This window comes from Gouania willdenowi, chromosome 6 (genome assembly GCF_900634775.1).
Source record: "Gouania willdenowi chromosome 6, fGouWil2.1, whole genome shotgun sequence".
In the NCBI taxonomy this organism is placed as follows: domain Eukaryota; kingdom Metazoa; phylum Chordata; class Actinopteri; order Blenniiformes; family Gobiesocidae; genus Gouania; species Gouania willdenowi.
Window position 1 is genome coordinate 53,782,981 of NC_041049.1, and position 22,048 is coordinate 53,805,028.

The 22,048-nt window shown below is 37.3% G+C and overlaps 1 protein-coding gene across 2 annotated transcripts in view; it reads left to right on the plus strand.

Annotated features, from left to right (window-relative positions):
• The window catches only part of LOC114464423 (guanine nucleotide-binding protein G(o) subunit alpha), a 125,367-nt gene that overhangs the window by 94,842 nt on the left and 8,477 nt on the right, over positions 1-22,048 (plus strand). Inside the window, exons 5-8 of one of the 2 annotated variants that reach the window (XM_028448592.1) lie at positions 3,140-3,268; positions 7,988-8,117; positions 12,732-12,885; positions 16,490-19,349. In XM_028448592.1, the coding sequence (XP_028304393.1) occupies positions 3,140-3,268; positions 7,988-8,117; positions 12,732-12,885; positions 16,490-16,677 (601 nt within the window). In that variant the 3' untranslated portion in view covers positions 16,678-19,349. Of the gene's footprint in view, positions 1-3,139; positions 3,269-7,987; positions 8,118-12,731; positions 12,886-16,489; positions 19,350-22,048 lie in introns of those variants that run through there. The other variant, XM_028448593.1, reaches the window with a different exon arrangement.

The window sequence follows — 22,048 nt, forward strand, 5'->3', positions numbered from 1 at the left end:
TGCCCTATATTGCACTTCTAAGTATACATAAAATATTAAAATCGACAATATCCAAGTAATAAGATTAGAACAGTTTAACATTAAAAATGACTGCAATCGTGTGACACAAGCACCGGGAAAACTGTGATCCTCTGCAAATATTGTTGAGTTTCATTTACACAATGATGCATGTTTTCTCTGTCAATTTTACTTTCTCCCGAGGGCTGAATTGGTGTAAGACAAATAAACATTTATCTCTTTGGGATCAATTATCCCCTGCTGGTGGATTCTGACCTTTCTTCTCCTTGTGTCAACACTTAGTAAATGAATATTCCACTGTCATATTGAAAAAGAAAGCTGCAGACAAGTTTCCTCCCTCACGCTGTTTCTGCTCCTCTTCATCTCTTTCTCTCTTTCTCTTTCTCTCTCTCTCTCTCTCTCTCTCTCTCTCTTTCTCTCTCTCTCTCTCTCTCTCTCTACCTTTCCCGGGAATTATGTAATCTATATTGCTTTTTGTGTGATCAATATTTTTTTATCAACGAAGTTGTTAGATTGTGCAGTGTGTGTATGCATGTGTGTGTGTGTGTGTGAGGGCAATTCTCTTCTTGCTTTTATCTCCTTGAAGGTAACTGAGCGTCTCCTTAGAAACCTCAGAGCCACTCCCTCACTGATCTAAAAAAATAAGACCTCACATACGTTACAGTGAATAGATATTTAATGTGGTTCTATACTTTGTTCATTTCTCACCTGTCTCAGATGATCTCTTTTGGTGTCGTATGCATTTAAAGTTTCTAAATCGATCACAAGATGGAGTCATTTACATCTGCCAACTCTTAATCTGATACCATAGAAGGAGGATATAAAAGCTGGTACTTTGATTGCTCTGCACTGGTGTTTTTTTATCACATTGTTTTAAATCAAAGTGTGTTTAAGAATTTCCAACAGGCTAAAGTGATACAGTTGAGTACTTTTTCATGTAACACATTGACTTAATAGCTTTAATATCTATTCTAGTCTTAAACCCTTGTCGCAACGTCTGCTTTTTCTCTGGCGCATTCGCATGGAATAATTCCCGCCCATTTCTGTCTAAGAGAGGCCTATTCGCATTGGATAAGTATTAATCACAGGACCTCGGAGTTCAGGAAAATAGCGTAGGTAATTTGCGGAAGAATTTTTACTTTACAAATTACTGACACGGCCGATTCGCACAGGATTAACATTGTCTACAATTATTACATATCACATGTGGTCCCTCGGTAAAACTAATCCTGTGCGAATAGGGCTTAAGAAGAGTATAGAGTATATTTTTTTAACATAGATTGAAAGTGGGGTGTGTGGTGGCTTAGTGGTTTGCTCATCTTCCTCACAGTAAGAAGGTCCTGGGTTTAAGCCAGTTTCCATTTTCTCTCCGTGTTTGCGTGTGTTTAGTCCAGGTGCTCCGATTTCCTCCCACAATCCAAAAAAACATGACTGATAGGTTGGTTGGAGTCTCTAAATTGCCCATAGGAGTGAATGGCAGCGTGTGTGATTATCTGTGTGAATGAATGTTACCCTGTGATGGACCGGCGCCTGTGCGAGCCACAGATAGGCACCGGCAGACCCCCGCGACCCAGAAATAGGACAAAACGGGTCTGAAAATGGATGGAAATTGTGTGTTTTAACCAGAGTTAACTGTAAATATGTCCCTGTTTATTTGGACCTTAGATGGGGAAAAGCTACTTGAGACCAGCAGCAGCTCATTTTATTATTCAATATAATTTAAGGCGGTAAATGGAGTGATCTAGTGAGTGTGCCTGTTATGTATAGTATGCCACCAACTAATGAATAATGAGCTGTGGTGAAAAGGGAATTACAGGAGTTATTTTCAGTGACTCTGCTGTGGTTAAAACTGTCTGAATCTACTTGGAATGTCCAAAGATTAATTTTTGCAGTTATTGCTGCTTGTTTGGCTTTTAATTGCTTCATCATGTATCAAATACTCCTCCAGATCAATAGGTGGCGCCGTGAGAGATCGTCAGGTGTGCCGTGGGAAATAATTCAATTTCATCTATTTGATAGGGGGCAGACATTATAAGTTTTTACTTCTTTCTGCTCCTTTTCATTCGTGTAAATGCTGTTGTTGCATTTTTTTAAATGAATGAAATAGATAATAAAATGAAAATGAAATGAATTGGTCTAAAAACATTTTTGAAAACCAATTCATTATTGTCTGCAAATATGCTATTGTGCAGCTGTGAGCCCCTCCCCGTCCCAAAGCGCACACGCATAATAATGATATGTTTATATATTATACATTATATGAACATAATATACAATTATATAATATATTCCGACAGACTTTTACCCTACCTTGTGTTTTTTTATGATAACTGTGTCTGTTTTGGCTTGAATCTTTGAAGTGTACTTGAATGTTGTTGGGAGAAGCATGTGCAATTTCCTTGTACCTGGTGCAGTGACAATAAAAGGATTCTATTCTATTCTAATGTAAAAAAAAAAAAAAATCATATAAAACAAAACAATATTTAACAGAATAAATTTCAATTGTAGTCAATCGTATTTTTTCCCATGTCGTGTATCAAGTACGCAAAATATGGAAGATGATAAAATAGTTTTTTTTGATTTATATTCAAGGCACTTTGATCTGCAGATTGTTCAATGCACTTTTTAAAGAAATATGAAAGATCATAAAAACATTTTTCTTTGTGTTTGTTCGATTCCTATTCAAGACACTTTGATAATAATGACTGTATAATGCTAATATAGGCAATATAGTTTAATTTTTTTTATTTTATTTTTTTTACATTTTTGGTTGGTGGTGCGTCTTGGGATTTTTTTCAATGAACAGATGTACATTGGCTCAAAAAAGGTTGAAAAACACTGTTAGATATTGTAGCTGCCACACTTTTTAGATTTAGATTTTTAATTGATTTTACTGATGATTTTAATTGATTTTACTGATGTTTTAAATGTTCTTATTGATTTTAAACAATTGAATGTTTTATCATGTAAAGCACATTGAGTTGCCTTGTGTATGAAATGCGCTATACAAACAAATTTGCCTTGCCTTGCCTTAGAAATAAACATCCAGAAAAAAAACTCATCCTTAGTTTGTATTATATCTGTGATTCACAGTGTGTATTGTGTGTGTGTGGCCCTGCAGCTACCTAGACAGCCTAGATCGGATTGGTGCCACCGACTACCAACCGACAGAGCAGGACATCCTGAGGACCCGAGTGAAGACCACAGGCATCGTTGAGACACACTTTACCTTCAAAAACCTTCACTTCAGGTCAGTGAAAAAATGATTTTATATTACATCAGCAGCTCTGCCTCTTTTCTCTCCTTCCATCTGTCTGTCTTTTAGCAGCAGCTCCACTCTGTAATTAATTAGATTAAATGCTTTAAACAAGTGTCTATAGTTATGATTCTCAGCCTTTTTAATAAGGTCAGAATCAATTGCAGCTGGGAGCTGTGGGAACGGTGACAGGGAGGAGAGGCATTATGGGATGGTAGGAGGAAAGGAAGGAGTTCTAATTTAATCACTTCTCTGCCTCTCCTGAGTGTCTCCTCATAAAGAAATGGACATCATTACAGTAACAGAAAAGGCCACTGACATGTCTGTCTATGTTGTGTATTTTAATGATACTGATTTTACACTTGGTTTAATTGCAGTCAAACATCAGCTGAGCTAAATGAAGCTTTCAGCTTCTTCTTCGCAAAACGTGTAGGAGTTTTTCTGGATTTGTTTTGATGATGTCATCAGTTTGATTGCTATTACTGGCAGTCAAGCAGTGTGGGGGAGGCTTTAGATTTCCGGTTGTGGGCGTGACAAGCACCACTGACTATTACACGCAAAACACATGACTGCATAGGTTTCACTTTGTCATGCATCATCACAGGGTTTTCTCCTTTTTTTGAACAGCACAATTACAGCTTTTCTTAGCGAGCGTGCTTATTATCAGCCTGTGAAATGACTGAGGCAGCACTGGGGCTAACTCAGTGCTGTTGGCACACGGAGCGTTCCTATAACAACTACAGCACAGCTGCACACCATAGTTGCCATCGAAGTTACAAGTTCAGAGTAGTTTCTCCAATGGTTTAGGCCAGTGTTTGTCAAATGGGGGTACGGGGGCACTACAGGGGGTACTTGAGAGAGAGAGAGAGAGAGAGCGTGGAAAATTAACAAATAAAGTGTCAGTCTTGGTCCTACCCCAGGCGTGAGTTTGAGTTTATATTATTTAAAACAGGGACAATACATATTAATGAACATATACATGTAAATATGCAAGATTATAGCCAACAGCTAATTTCCATCTGTAGTACCTTTGACTAAGATTGGATGACCCAAATTGTTATTGTAACTATTGAAATACATCTATTCAAGAACCACTAAATCAGTGTTTTTCAACCTTGGGGTTGGGACCCCATGTGGGGTCGCCTGAAATTTCAGAAAAAATTAAAATGGATTTTTTAATTTTTTAGATTGCTATTCTTTTATTATTATTATTATTATTATTATTATTATTATTATTATTATTATTATTATTATTATTATTATTATTATTAAAACAACACAAAATTCTAAACAACTGTATTTCTATACTTTCGCTTTGTGTAATATATAAAAAGAAGTAAAAAATAAATATGTACAGTGGGTACGGAAAGTATTCAGACCCCTTTAAATGTTTCACTATTTGTTTCATTGCCGCCATTTGTTAAAATAAAAAAAGTTCATTTTATTTCTCATTAATGTACACTCAGCACCCCATCTTGACCGAAAAAAACAGAAATGTACAAAGTTTTGCAAATTTATTAAAAAAGAAAAACTGAAATATCACATGGTCATAAGTATTCAGACCCTTTGCTGTGACACTCATATTTAACTCACATGCTGTCTATTTCTTCTGATCCTCCTTGAGAGCTGTGTTTAACTAAACTGATTGGACTTGATTAGGAAAGGCACACACCTGTCTATATAAGACCTTACAACCTCATGAGAATCATGAGGTTGAAGGAACTGCCCAAGGAGCTCAGAGACAGAATTGTGGCAGGGCACAGATCTGGCCAAGGTTACAAAATAATTTCTGCAGCACTCAAGGTTCCTAAGAGCACAGTGGTCGCCATAATCATTAAATGGAAGAAGTTTGGGACGACCAGAACTCTTCCAAGACCTGGCCGTCCAGCCAAACTGAGCAATCATGGGAGAAGAGCCTTGGTGAGAGAGGTAAAGAAGAACCCAAAGATCAATGTGGCTGGGTTCCAGAGATGCAGTAGGGAGATGGGAGAAAGTTCCACAAAGTCAACTATCACTGCAGCCCTCCACCAGTCGGGGCTTTATGGCAGAGTGGCCCGACGGAAGCCTATCTTCAGTGCAAGACATATGAAAGCCCACATAGAGTTTGCCAAAAAACACATAAAGGACTCCCAGACTATGAGAAACAAGATTCTCTGGTCTGATGAAACCAAGATTGAACTTTTTGGCATTAATTCTAAGCAGTATATATGGAGAAAACCAGGCACTGCTCATCACCTGCCCAATACAATCCAACAGTGAAACATGGTGGTGGCAGCATCATGCTATCAGAATCAGAATCAGAATCAGAATCTTTTATTGACCAGGTACAGTTTAGAACAATACTAGGAATTTGACTAGGTAGTTGCAGTGAAAGGAGACACATCAACACACCGGAGCAGCCATTTGCGGCGCCCACATATTTAGGTGAAAAAGGGATCAATAACAGGAGTAGAGGAGGGGTGAGGGGAAAAAAAAACTGCCAGTTTGAAACTGATTTCCCTAAACAGAGAAAGCAGTGTGAAACCAGGAAAAAAACCGCCTCTGCAAACATAAATGTAAGCATGACACTATGGGGTGTTTTTCAGCTGCAGGGACAGAACGACTGGTTGTAATTGAAGGAAAGATGAATGCGGCCAAGTACAGAGATATCCTGGAAGAAAACCTCTTCCAGAGTGCTCAGGACCTCAAACTGGGCCAAAGGTTCATCTTCCAACAAGATAATGACCCTAAGCACACAGCTAAAATAACAAAGAAGTGGCTTCGGAACAACTCTGTGTCCATTCTTGACTGGCCCAGCCAGAGTCCTGACCTAAACACAATTGAGCATCTCTGGAGAGACCTGAAAATGGCTGTCCACCAACGTTCACCATCCAACCTGACAGAACTGGAGAGGATCCCCAAATCCAAGTGTGAAAAACTTGTTGCATCATTCCCAAGACTCACTACTGTACTGAGTAGAAGCTCTAAAGGTGCTTCTACTCAATACTGAGCAAAGGGTCTGAATACTTAAGACCATGTGATATTTCAGTTTTTCTTTTTTAATAAATTTGCAAAAAATTCTACATTTCTGTTTTTTCTATTAAGATGGGGTATTGAGTGTACATTAATGAGAAATAAAATGAACTTTTTTGATTTTAGCAAATGGCTGCAATGAAATAGAGTGAAAATTTAAAGGGGTCTGAATACTTTCAGTACCCACTGTGTGTGTATATATATATGTATATATAAATAATTCTTGAAAAAAAAATCTCTTTGGAATCGCTAAAAATTCTTGATATAAAATTGGGGTTACAATTCAAAAAAGGAACCACTGCACTAAATGTTTCTTTCCACTTATTTACAAAATTAGATTATTTAAAATGTGTTTTCACTCATTCATTCCATCATGATGCTTTATAGTTGTTTTTAAATAGTTTTCTAAGTAAAATGCTGTAGTCGGACAAAGGGGGTACTTGGATTCAGAAATAAGAGAGCGTGTACTTGAGCCAAAAAAGTTTGAGAACCACTGGTTTAGGGTATTTGTGTCAAACTCATGGCTCAGGGGCCAAATCAGGCCCTTTAGACAATCCACTTTGACCTGCAGGAGAAAATAAAAATGACAAACTATCCCTAACTTCAGTTGTAGATATCTCAACTAATCAAAATATGCAAATTCAAGGAACATTTACAATGTTTGCCATGGCTCACAATGATGGCATTCATTTTTAACTCAAATAAGTGTAAGAACTCCCAGTTTATCAAAAATCCTGCAATTTTCATCAAATTATTCCTCAAAATCTTGCCATATTAAATAAAAATTGGTCACAAAATAAAGGAAATGTAAGTGTAGATCCTGCAGGGACTGATATCTGTCACTTATTGCTTGGATATTATCAGCGCCTAACATACTTTACATATCATTTATACATGGAAGTGTAAACTGGGCCACAATAATGATGTATTTACTAGTTTTTTCCCACCAATAATCTGCGGCCCCTGAACTAAAATGAGTTTGACACTTCTGGTTTAGGAAATACTACTAGAATACTTTCATTGATGTGAAGTGTCCATACTGCTGATACCATTTATATTTACTTACTTATATGTCAATGAAATAATTCAACATTGAAAAAAAGAACTAGCTCTAGCTAAATTTAGTCTATATGAATTTATTAATTTTCACATAAAGGTGACATACACAATTTAGATTATGTTGTATTGTTTGCCAACTGCTTTGAATATATATATATATATATATATATATATATATATATACATAAAAGGCTCAGATACCCACACCGAAAATATTAAAACCTATATTTTCATAGATTAGGAAGCCTAACAAGGTAAACAATAGATATAGACATTTGTTTTTAGTGTATTTTACAGCTGATTTAGGACCCGTTATTATGAGAGATGGTTAAACTTTTATTTGGTTATTTATTAAAGTTGTTATTAATTGTAATTGAGCTTTAGTAATTGAGAACGTAATTGTAATTGACTTTCTGAGGATGAAAAATAATTGTAAATTAATTGTAATAACAAAAGTATGCAGGTTACTGTAATCATAATTCAACATGGGTACTTGAAAATGTAATTGTAACTGAAAAATGTAATTGAGCCCAACCCTGGAGGTGGGCATAATCTGTAAATAAAACATAGGCATAAGAAGAAGCAGGTGAAGTAGACCCATTGATGTACTGTACGTGTGATATTTGTCCCTCATTCCCTCAGGCTGTTTGATGTTGGTGGTCAGAGGTCGGAGCGGAAGAAGTGGATCCACTGTTTTGAGGATGTCACAGCCATTATTTTCTGCGTGGCGCTCAGCGGGTATGACCAGGTGCTGCATGAGGACGAGACCACGGTAAGAAAGAGCTCAACATCACATACAAGTTCACAGGATTCAGGAGACAGCCTTCACTTGGTTGATGCCTTATTAAAAATATGTGTTTCATCCGTGGCGCCGCCAGCCAGAATCCTGTGCTCACTGTGTGTACAAATTTTTTTGAAGGTGTGGAAAAAAAAAAAAAAAAAATTTTTTTTTTTTTTTAGGATTGTTGTGGGGGAGGAGATAATACAGATGCTGGATTGTAATAGACTAAACATGCTGAGTTCACTTATTTTTAAGCCAATGAATTGAAGCCTAACATAAATGTCTGTGCGTAATATTAAATTGAATCCTATCGGTGCCGCTGTATTTCATGATGTTGTTTAAAGTCATGAAAGGTTTTCCATGAAAGGTCAAGAAAGGATATCAATTAGTAAATAATTTCTACATAAACTGTCAGTATATATAATCGCATAGTATTTATGGTGTTAATTAGGGTTGTAAATCACCAGTTGCATGACTTATGATATATAGATTTTTGGTCAAAGGTACAAGAATTTTTAATATTCACCGATATCAAAAAGTCTACCACCGTTTGTTTTTAATTTGATTTGATTTGAAGACCATATTTTATACCCATTTACACAATCATTTGCAAAAAAAAAGCCATTTTGATGTTTTGACAATTTTATTGTTAAAACATTTCATACATTTAAATGAAAATTATTCTTTTTAACTAAAAGAAAAAAAAGACCTGATCTGTGTTTCTGTGATGATGTTGATCAATGGTTTGGGTTTCTATTGATATGATCGGATCATTGCTTAACCAATGAATCATTACACCCCGAGTATTAATGTGTTATTACAGTGTGTAATTATGTTTTTATATGTATAGGCCTATCAGGTTTTTTTTAATTTTAATTAAATTGATATTATAATTAAATTATTTAGCAAAATTGTAATCTCCACATTTGTATATTAAAAGGTTCGGGTACAAAATGAAATCTGTAAACCAGTGGCGACGTAAACACCTCACAAAGATCCAGCAGTGTTTAAACGCAACACGAGGGAAACGCCCATTATTTTCCTTCCAAACAGCACAAACCATCTCAGAGCTGTAAAGACGACACATTGAAACCTAAACACAAACAGAAAAGCTCATTTGAATGCACGCTGCACGATTCTATTTATAATCCCGAGTGCGTCCTCTGAGAGTTCCAGGGTGGGAAACTGTGTTCAGTCGCTGCTCTATTTATGCAGATGTCATCAAGCCTCCCTCTGAGCTGGGAGTACCAGGCGGGGGGGGCAAACATCCATCACAGAGCCTCTGCTGCCTGTATGTGTCGCATACCTCCGTCTGTTGTGGTTGCAAATGACCGAAGGCAACCTGAGGTCACGCTGACATTTTCTGCATTTGTGTTTAACGGCCGAGCCATTTCCACCTGCGATGGTAATAATGGGAATCATTTTCCTCTCTCGGCATCAGAGAACATTTCCTGTGATGTTTAACAATCACATGAGATGAAATCCATTAGAAAGGAGAGAAAGGTTCACTCCGACACTGTCTCAGACAATCAAAGATGAGACAAAAGTCAAGTAATCGGCTTTTACACTCACAGCACCAAGCTCCTATTTTAGAAAGTCTAGTTTGGGGCGTCATGACAGTGAAGACGTACTGTACACATGATGAAGATAGAGAGAAGTCACTAATGAGTCAAACTGGAGCGTGTGCAATGAACATTAATATATTTGGTAAAAACAACAATAAAAGCAACAACTTAACGAGTAACTAAACCTGCTGAATACAAATGTATTTGGTATGAAGTAGTGCTGTTGATTGATTCTGGTCCAACTCTCAACATTTTAGTCAAAGTATTTACATTTCACATTTTGTTGTAAAGTGTCAGAGTGACTGCCATCCATGGGTTGAAAACCGGCTATTATCAATAGATTTTTGCTATTGGCTGAGAACAAGATCATGTGACATTTTGGAACCATCTTTCGTCACAAACGAGCACTGTTAGCCCCGCCCCTTTTATAAAAACTAGCACCTGTGGGCTCTACAATCTGTGGTGAGTAGGTTGGATGGAGAGAAGAGTGAAAAGAGAGGTATATTGAAAAATGAGTAGCTAGTTAGCATAGCATAGATTGTTCATTGAAGATTTTATAGTATGGAGTGGGCGTGTCTCCACTGCTCGAGTAGCTCCACCCATAATCATAATTTTTTTTTTTTTTTTAATTTCCCTCCTAGTGGCAGGTCAGGACAAAGCAGGGGTTTAGTTACTCTTTAATGGATCAGATTCTGCATCAGTTTAAAAATAAATAAATAAATAAATATATCTCATTATTAGCGATATTTCAAGATTTCATATCTCTGTTAATAATGAACCGATCTTAGTGAAAGTTGATGCAGTTATATCAGGTTGGTTTCTCAATTACCCCGCTGACTTTCATTTGGATCGGATCTGAATTGCGTATTTCATTGCGACTTTTCAAAAAATGGGGGTGCCCATACATTTGGACCGAGTGTATCATTATTATTGGTCATATAAGTTTCTTAACTTATTTTAAAATGTGAATGATCATAAATATTTGGATATTTGGTGTGCTCTCTGTGTGCTCTTGTTGTATTATTAAATGAATGTTGTTGTTGTTTGTCAGTTTGTTGTCAAATATGTAAAGGAAACTCACAAGAATTGCATGGTTACAGTGAAAATTTGTGTTTTTTCCTATTATATGTTATATTTGCAAAAGGGGGTTGAAGAAGCATATGCTTATTTAATCCCACCCCTTCTCCATAAGTAATTTAAAAGTCCTCATTTCATAAGCTTCCCGACAAGGTATATAACCCCAATAACAGAAATCATATTGTATTCATTTGTGGCAAAATAAGAAATGCTTTAAAAATAAATAAATAACAATAATTATAATAATAATAATAATAATAATAATTGTTTTATGAAGAAAGACTGAAAGTTACTTTTTTTGATGAACACCCAACATACTGTATCTCTTATGTACCCACTGTTCTGTGTGAACACGTCTTCCTGCGTTTTAACACTCTTCTCGTCACTGGATTGTGTATGTGTGTTGAATAGTGTGTGCGTGTGTGTGTGTGTGTGTGTGTGTGTGTGTGTGTGTGTGTGTGTGTGTGTGTGTGTGTGTGTGTGTGTGTGTGTGTGTGTGTGTGTGTGTGTGTGTGTGTGTGTGTGTGTGTGGGGGAAGGGAGGGGGGTCAGTATTAGGGTGTAGGCCGGCTTGGCCCCTGTATTTCTTGTTCCTGCTCTAAGCTCTACCCTGCACCGTCTCTGGCTCCTCCCACTGCTCTTGTCACTCTTGCCATGGACTGTCCTCTCTAACCAATCAGCAGTCAGATCTTCTGCAGATGACCCACCCACAAACAGGTATGAAACTACTGATAGGTTCACGCTCTCACTAAATTAAATGCAGTTACTTTTTTTATAGTTTTTGGGGGGGTTTTCCTCCAAATTTAATTCAAACAGTTTTGTTTTTTTTTTTTGTTGTTGTGTTTGGTTTTATTTTTCTAATAAATGCTGTAACAAGCATGAGTGGTTTAATTTGACGGAAAAACAACTGAAGTGTGAGATGATGAAAAACTAATTCAACTTTTATGACCTTTATTCATTAGTTTTCAGTTTGGTTTTTTTCGTTGTTCATAATATACATTTAGTTTGTGCTTTTGTAACTAGTGGGCCTGCGTTTGCACTAGCTCTAATTCTATTGTTCATTATTGAATTGATGTCTAATTTACACCTTACCTTGTGGAGTTTTTATTGTTTCACGAAAGTGTATAAATTGATAACTAGGCTCCGAAAAAGCATGTAATTTAATATATCAATTATTTATTTATTTTTTGCCATCTGTTTTTTCAACTGTGTCAGCATGGCGTGGTGCAGTCAGTCAGTTAAGGAGAAGAAAGCATTCATTTAAAATAAATAAATAAACGTGGTCATATTTGACCTTGCTGTCATTGCTAATTAGTATTATAGATAGTGTTACTTGGACAAGGAAATTAAATCTATTGGTGTTAAGTGCACCATGTGAGGAATACAGTGCAAATGACACGCGAAAAGGACCATACTGTATATCAATTTGAATTAATTACTTTTTTTTTTCTCTAAATTTAGCATCGAGAAACGTAAATCATTATTAATAATTACATTTTATGTTTCATGTTCAAGCAATTGACCTTAACTACTTCAGCGTACCAACAACCTTGTTAATTAAACTGTCGCTCCACAGTGCCTCCTAGTGGCTGAAAACTCCACAGGGTAGCTTTACAGTAAGTTTATTTACAGTAAGGTAGTGTTCTACAGTCAGACCAGACACTGAGCTAACCTGCTGATAATGCATGGCTTTGTTTGATTTACTACCTGTTTACTAATAATTTCAATTACCGTACTAATAACTTCTTTTTGATGCAACTGCACTTAAACACACGGGCAACTGTGAAATAATGGAAATAATCCTGTCTGTAGATCACAGCAAGCACTTAATGCTTCTAATGGTTTCTTTTTATGTTTGTCAGGAATGTGTCATTGTTTCTGTGTATATGAAATTCTGACGATAGCCTACATCTACGGTGCGTGCACGCGTCAGTGTTTGATCCGTGACCTTTTCCTTCCTACAGAACCGCATGCACGAGTCTCTGAAGCTGTTTGATTCCATCTGTAACAACAAGTGGTTCAGTGACACCTCCATCATCCTCTTCCTGAACAAGAAGGACCTTTTTCAAACCAAGATACCCAAGTCTCCTCTGTCTATCTGCTTCCCTGATTATGACGGTATAAACATCACACGCATCCATCGTTAGATGCTAGAAAATACAGAATGCACAGCAGAGTCAGGGTTCCCATCTCTCTGGATTCCTAATATTATGCATGTCACAACACCGGAACAGAATTCACTCCAAAACCAAAGCTTTACATTCTTTTTTTTTTACAAATCATGAAAACAATCTACTCTAATAGAGAAAAACTATTTAGGATATTTAGACCCAGATGTCTATGGACAACTTAAGCTGAAATGACAGCAAGGAAAAACCAGATAAAAGGATAATGGAAACCAAACATTTAGCTCTGATGGAGATTATTTCACAAATTTAATTCAATAATAACGTTACAAAGAGTTATTGATGAAACTCTGATTCAAAAAGCTGCTTGAACTTCTCTCCTTTAGGGCAGTGGTTCTCAAACTGGGGGTCCGTGAATTAATATTATTGTTTTTTTTTTTTACAAAACAATTATGTCATGTCATTACATAGGTGTATAACTTCACTTGGGGACTAATGCACTAAAAAAAAACAACCATACAACCACAGTGTATGGATACTGGATATAACGTACTGCTGGATTCAATGGCTATAAAATTATGCAAAAAAAAAAAAACCTTCACTTTTATTTATTTATTAAAAATAAATGTGCACATATTTTGTTTATTAGTAATACAATAAACACATTGTATGTTATATATAAGACTAGTACAGGTACTCTTTAAGTATTTATGAGGTTCCTGGATCCAAAAAGTTTGAGAACCCTGCTTTAGGGCTTTAGGCCCTCTGTGTGTTTATCAAATAAAGAACATCCTCACATAGGATTGGATCCAGTGGTTGACTCAGATTTTGCATAACTTTCCAATCATTGTGGTACAAGATCATTCCTGTCATATTTGTCTATAGGTTGCAGGCTCTTTTTGGGTTTTTTTGGGGTGGGGGGGTGACAAAATCTAATATGTCCTAAAATGTCTGGCCTTGATGCTTTGCTGGGCACAAATAGGGAAATGATTGTTAAATGTTACCGTGACGTTATAGGAATGACAGAATCCCACTGTTTACCCTCCTAAAGTTAAACATAAAAAAATAAAATAAAAATAAAAGGCCCTCGGGGTGACTAAAGTAAGATCTTTTCTCATTTTAGTATAAATTGTATACAAGAACAAAGTCAGGCCTAAAGCAATACTGGTTTATATAAAGCATTTGCTTGCACTATTTATATTATATTAAATGTCTTTGCTCTCTGTGAACATTTGAAACGAGCACAAGTTAAAATCTACTATACTTTAATACATTAAGAAATATATAAAGTATAAATGTGTACTAGACTTTAATACTTTACATTTTAATTAATTTAATTTTAATACAAAAATTGTGATTTTAATATATACAAACAAAATTGACAAAGCATATGTGTGTACTAGACTTTAATGTATATAAACAAAATGAATAAACTTGCAAAAATTGTCACTTTAATATACACAAACAAAATTTACATGGTATATGCATGTACTAGACTTTAATGTATATCAACAAAAGAAAAAAGTATATATATATATACAAAGTTAATGATTTATACAGTATATATATATATATATTTGTGTACTAGACTTTAATGTATACAAACACAATTAATATAGTATAAATATGTGTACTAGACATTAATATATACAAACAAATTAATAAAATTATATATATATGTGTGTACACTAGACTTTAATATACACATTAACAAAGTGTATATTAAATCATGTAAAATATACTGTACATGTTTGGATGCACAGTTGATTGTGTACCATCTGCTGTATTACTAGTGATCTATTCTATTGAGTGTAAAGAAATGGAAAGTCAAGCCATAGATGTTGGTTAAAGGAGTGGGAGTTTATTCTGGATTCTAAATGAGAGAAGCTCATGTGTTCAAGAGAGAGAGAGAGAGACAAGAAACTACCAGGATAATAAACACCACAGAGGACAAACAAAAGCAATGTGAGAAAGCCACGGAGACAAAGAGCGCAAGAGTGTGAGAACATGGGGGAGAAATAACCAGTGAGAGGCTGTGGGAAAGCAGGAATTGAGGAAGACCCAATTAGGAGTCCACACTGGTTCCCACTTTCCTCTGCTGGCACTTTGTTTCTCTTTACGCAGCCACACTTTTCTCTAGCAGCCCATTCTGCTGCTAATAGGTAGAGTGACACTTTGGAATTCCATTACTCAGATCAGTGAAATCTGACTCATTATAAAAACATTACCACTCATTAATAGAATCAAATTCCTTTGCAAAAAAGACTGGAGTAACTTCTGGACTGTGTGAAATTGAGTTGAACTAAAAGAGCACAGATTAGATTGGGCACTACTGTGAAACTGATCACTACAAATACAATTCCACCCTTTTTGGCCTTTGGCTCTGATATCCGTCTCTACTCCTGTTGTTTAGTGCCAGGAAAATTTCACGCAGATGATATCCAAATAATGTCGGACGCTTCCCGAACGTGCCTCTGTGTCAGAAAATTGCAGGTCTACTCTGTCAGTTATTTATTTATCATATTCTATTTGAGGCTGGCTGGCAGCAGGCGGTACGTGTGCTGAGATTGAAATTCAAAGGTTGCGGTTATCGGAGAATATTAGAAAATACTGCTGATCTAGATCATCATAGATTATCATCTTCTTTCAAGACTGCATCCTCTCTCTGTCTCTCTCTCTCTCTCTCTCTGTCTCTGTCTCTCTCTCTCTCTCTCTCTCAGTTCAAAACAGCTTTATTGGCATGAGGAGCCATGTACACTAGAAAAGATTAAATGTTATAAAATAGCTACATGTGTGCAAAACAATAAGATTAAAATAATAAAATAGGCTTTCACTATATATGTGTAGAACAAAAACAAAAAGTTGTAAATGTTATAAAAGGGGAAAAGTACAGAATTTTTACATATATTAATATACACACACATATGCGTCCGGTTGTACAAGTACATATATATATATACATATATATATATATATATATATATATATATATATATACATACATACAGTAAATGTACACAAACACAATCCATGTATCATTCCTTCATTCGTTTTTCATTATGTAACAAAAACATGAAAATCGAAACGTGACCCGCAAGTGTACTCTCATCCTACGCTAACGGCTATGCTAACGGCAGTTTGGCATGACAAGATTGCTGCTTCTAACTGTGCATCCAAAACGTGTCCTTTTCACTTTAACTGGTGTTGGGCTCAGAACCTCCTCACGGACATTTCAGAGGATTTAGAGACTCCTAAGCGTTGCAGAGCTAAAGATATCTCGGAATGTAAAGGTGTTTGTTTTCCATTTTTCGGTTTCTGTACCAAAGCAAAAGAGCTTGAGTTTGAAAAACAAGGCATTTTCCATTTTTTCATTTTGGTTTTGGAAACAAATGTCAAATAATGAGTGTTTTTTTTTGTTGTGTTTTTTATGTTTTTGTTACATAATGAAAAACGAATGAAAGAATGATACACAGATTAAACACCTACATATGTATATATTTGTGCATGCATGGGCAGACTGTCTATATATACATAAATGTTCTCTCTCTCTCTCCCTCTGTGTGCGTGTGTGTGTGTGTGTGTGTCCGTGTCCTCAGGTCCAGATACGTATCTAGAGGGAATAGCCTACATCAAGTCCCAGTATGAGAGCAAGAACAAGTCACCAAACAAAGAGGTCTACTCCCACGTCACCTGCGCCACAGACACCAACAACATTGAGTTTGTGTTCGACGCCGTCACTGATGTCATCATAGCAAACAACCTGAGGGGCCTCGGCCTGTACTGATGCTGCTGCTGCTGCTGGTTTTTGGCTGATGAATAAACTGGTATTTGGCTCACACAGTTATAGCACAGGATCAACACAAGGCTCGACACTTATGCTACGTGATTGATTTCATTGATTGGCTGGTCGAGACTTCTCGCGCGCTCTCTCTCTCTCTTGTCTTTTTCACTTCTTCATTTTAGCTTTGAAAGTAAAAGACTTTCCCCTGTGTTCACCTTCAGCATAAAGTCACGTCTGTTCTTAGAATAATTTGCACTCGTTGACAGATTAGAGGACACACAATCATTGTTGCGTTGTGTACTACAAATGAAGTCCCTCCATCCTCAACTGAGCCTATCACTTCTTTATACAGAGCTGATTAGCTGAGCAACACCAAGAACTGATGGAATAGAATTTTTTTGTTATTCTTGTCCAGTGCAGCTCAGTCCCAGATGAAGTCAAAATGTATAGTGGCTGGAGATGTTTATTTTATTATTTTTATTCATCACATAAAGACACAGTGTATGCATCACAGATAATACAGATGTAAACTAATCCACCGTAAACACACTTTGTGCATTGCATTGTGGGATGTGGAGTCCCGTAGTCAGATGCATAGATGTGTTTTTAATTCATTCTTACCGTGTTTCTTTGCCAGACAAGGAGGACAGTGCTTGGCTTGACACATTTTTTGTTCCAGTTTGTTCTAGTTTGTTCTAGTTTGTATTCCCCTTGATATCACTTCACTCTGTGAGATGTTCATTTTTGGCCGAATTTGGATCTTTCCGTGTAAGCAAATAAACATTCTCCAATGTTTTGCCGCAACTTTCAGTCCAAGAAAACACCAGAAATGTGTTACTTTGGCAGAGTTTTTGGAGGCAAACACAAGAAATCCCAGTAGGAATGAAATAAGAACACTTCTATGCTTTCGTCTGCATGACTCCACATCCCACAATGAGGCCACACCTTCACCTACGGAACCTCTGATTTTTATTAAACAAAAAAGCTTCATGTCACTCTGTGCTGTAATCTACTTGATAACGTGACAGTTGTTGTATTAAACTCCAGACTTTACAGCAATTATTGAGCTCATAGTCCAAAAGACAACAGAAAGTCAATGCAGCAATCGCTCCGTAATGGCACACTGCTAAACAATCGTCTAGTTTTCTTCCCTTAAAGCCTGGGTACTCGATTTATTTTCTTTAATTAAAAAGAAAAATCTTATTAGCATCATATAGTATAACGTAAAAGTAAAAAAAGGTACATCTGCGTGCTGTCTATACCTTATAATTAATTATTTTAGTTAATAAAACCCCAGAAGTCAAAATCTTGGTGGTCACCCCCTCCAGCTCCAATCACAGGATTTAGAGAAAGGAGGGGTGAGCAGAGCCCACGATGGAGCCTCCTCATTGGCTGCCGTGATATATAGTGAAGCGTGTGCACGGTACGACTTTGTTTTCAGTCTTGGATTAACTTTGGATGCGTAAGTGGCTGTTTTCCTTCTCGATTATCAGAGTGAGGGGCGGGATTTAGGGTTTGCATTCAGCCATGCCCCTCTGTCATGGTTCAAGAATCAGGTAGTGCAGCTTTAATGCAAGTCTATCAATAGTAATCGATTTCAGGTATGATTGATATCAATAAAAAATCATTATTTCAAACAGAATTTAACTTATTTAATTTCCTGAATGCTTAATAGGTTTACGTCACCCAAAGCAGGTCCCCACTGTACAATGCAGCATAATGATTGTTCTAGCACTTCCCTTTCAGCTCTTTTAGAATTAATAGACTAAAGCAAGCAAACTATAAATGACTGCAAGGTATAATATATGTAAAGAATACGTTATTAAATATACTGTAATATAATGTACTTTATATTATATGTATTTTATTTAAACTGCCTTCGCTCAATGATTTAAAGAAACAATGTATTTTAACAGATTTAACAGAATCTCTCACTGCTTGGAGGGGAAAAACATAATGTCTAGTATTGTAATCATTTTTTTTAAACAATGATGGTGATGGCGTTCTCTCTACTTTCACAGAAACGTGTGCAGTCAGCTTCATCACATCACAGCACAGCTTTCAGCAGAAGGGAGAGGGTAATAGTAATAATGGATGGATAGAGGATGCATTTAGACTTATTTTAAAAGTTTAAAATGCAACAGTTTCCATATGATGCATTTCTGCACAAAAACGCAACTGGTTTGAATCCACTAAAATTCCTGAATCAGAGCTTTAAACTCGACTTGTTGATCGCAGGTTAGGAGATTCAAAGATGGCCATCACTCTGTTTTACTTTATGGTCTGTAAACTCAAAGTGGACGCTCCACTGGGACCGTTGTTAGGTTGACACATCTGTCTTACAATCTGCTTCTGAAGCATTGTGTGGCCTTGGGAATTTACCTCTCGTATGGAGTTTTATATTCCTGCTGTCCTCCGTCATTAGTCACTGGTCTGCTTTCAGAGAACACGTGCCTGTCTGTGTGCACATGTGATCCTCTGGTATGACATTCCCAGCTTTCAAGCTGCTGTTTTTATCCCTGCTTTTCCTCTGAGTGCAGGTGACAGATGTCAAAATGTTCGGTTTGATGTATTACACAGCTTGAATAAAAAAATAAATAAACTGAGGCATGATATTTTTGGAGGAGTTGAGGTGTTTTGGCTAAGCCTCATTGTTGTACAAGCAGCACCAAATAGAGGGCGAGTTTAGTACCTGGTTTGAGTGCAGGGAGTGTGTTTACAGCGTTTTCTGGTATAGTGCTCTTTGGCAAATAGAAGCAGAGAGCCTTTTTATTTATTTATGACCAGGGCATTGCTTTTTCCACTCACTCCTCTGCACTACAGTGAGGGCGTGTCTCCATCCTCCAAAGCCACAGGTAGATGACTTCATTAGCTCGTCCTAACTCGTCTCTGCGTGCGTGTGTGTGTGTGTGTGTGTGTGTGAGCTTTGTCTGTGGCTTGCACACGAAAGGTCATTGTGCCTATGTGAATCTGTATGTGTTTGTGTGCCAGTGGAAGTGTGTATAAGTGTGTGTTTGTGTCATCAGAGAGACAAGATCAGCCCACGGGTGTTGCAGTGGAGTCAGTATCTGTGGACTAATTACCCAGAAGGCACCTGTCTACCCTTTCCACACACACTAGCCTTCAGACACACACATGCACGTACATGCTCTGAAAACACAAACTGGCCTTTGGGATTTCAAAATGTCACAACACCTTATGTTGCCAGCTCCAGATAATACCGCAGTCTGCAGCCAAGAAGCCTCAGATGTTGTCTGGTTTCTCTTGGTAAACAAAATACAAAATATCTGCTGCCACTTACGCTACAGGCGACTGTTTTGTCATCTGTGTGTGGAGGTTCCTGGCCACACTAGGTTAGATGGAGTCTGTGAGTCTGTGAGAGATAGGGTAAATGTGTAAGTCTTTGTGTGTTAGTCCCGTGTTGGACTGGCTACGTATCCAGGATGTAGTTTGTGTTCCACTCAGGACCTTCTATAACATGTTGTGAGGCACGCATAGGCAACCGGTGGCCCTCGGTCTAATTGCATGCGGCCCTCAAAGTAAATGTACAAAATGGCAGAAAAATACACAAAACAAGAGCAAGAATACAATAAAAAAAAATACAAATAATTACAACATTGCAGGAAAATACAGTAAAAGACAAGAGAAAAACACAAACAATACTCCAAAAACACACAAAAGTACTCCAAAAATGAACAAAACGATAACAGTAATACACAAAATTACTCAGAAAAATATACAAGATTATGGAAAATGACAACAAAAGTACACAAAAAGACAAGAAAAACACAAAAAATGACTCTTCAAGCCCACACTACAAACAAATAAGCAAAACAACAACAGAAATACATAAAAATTACTCCAAAAAATATAAAATGTTAGCACAAATGCCCAATATGACTCCAAAAAACATACAAAAGGACTACAGAAATGCCTCAAAATGAGTAAGACAACAACAAACAGAATGACAGAAAAAACACAAAACTACTTACTCCTGTATTAATGCTTAGAATGCTCATTATTCTAATTGCTGACATGAATGTTGATCATGTGGCCCAACGATCAAACAAACACAGTTTTGTGGCCCCGCTGTAATAAAAGTTGCCTACCTCTGCTGTGAGGGGTGGTGTAGGGCAGGCAATGTTGACAAAAGCATTAGACCACTTGTTTTTATAGAAAATGTACTTTATTTGATTGAAAAAAACTGATATTGGAGCTCAAATTTACCACCACGTTTCCTCAGCAACGACCGGTGTTGTATATCAGAAATCGCTACACACACATAGGTGAGCTCCATTATTGGACAAGTAATATTTACTTGGATAGGAAACCAATGAGATATTGAGTAACTAATTAGTAAATATTGAAACAGATTTCACATAACTGTGAAATGTGGTTAACAGGTGACATTAACCTAGAGCAGTACAAGCATCAATGTGTGTTTTACACTGCCTCCTACAGGGAGTCAGAGGGACTAGTGCCACTTTCCATGGTTTTAAAATGCACATTTATTGACAGAACGGAGAGATAAAAACAACATAAACATACACAGAAAACTTTTTTTTGTTATTTGTTATTTTGTGTATTGCTAAATGGACTTGATATATATGACATATACAGTATATATAAAGGTGGAGTGCCTTCTCCGGGTTGGAGATGAGGTCCTGCCCCAAGTGGAGGAGTTCAAGTGCCTCAGGATCTTGTTCTAGTGAAGGAAAGATGAAGCGAGAAGCCGACAGGTGGATTATTGCGGCGTCTGCACCGATCCGTCGCGGTAAAGAGGGTTTACAGGACGATCTACGTTCCTACCCTCACCTATGGTCATGAACTTTGGGTCATGACCGAAGGAACAAGATCGCGGGTACAAGCGGCCGAAATGATTTTCCTCCACATGGTGCCCTCAGAGATAGAGTGAGAAGCTCAATCATCCGGGAGGGGCTCGGAGTAGAGCCGCTGCTCCTCCGCATTGAGAATAACCAGATGAGGTGGCTCGGGCACCTAATTAGGATGTCCCCTGGACGCCTCCTTAGTGAGGCATCCAGGGCACATCCCTCCGGAAGGAGACCATGAGGATGACCCAGGACAGGCTGGAGAGACTATGTCTCTGCTGGCCTGGGAATGGGTCGGGACCCCCCCGGAGGAGCTGGATGAAGTGGCCAGGGAGAGGAAAGTCTGGATGGGCTTGATATACATATAAATCCCAAAGTGTCTTACAGTTTCAGCCCCAAAAACACCAACACACAGCAATAGGACAAAGCTACCATGTTTATGTTCAGTGTCTTGCTCAAGGACACTTTGACAGTTATAGCTTTGGCATTAACCATTGACCTTTTGATCAGATGATGAATCTGTTCATTCTTTGGTTATTTCATTG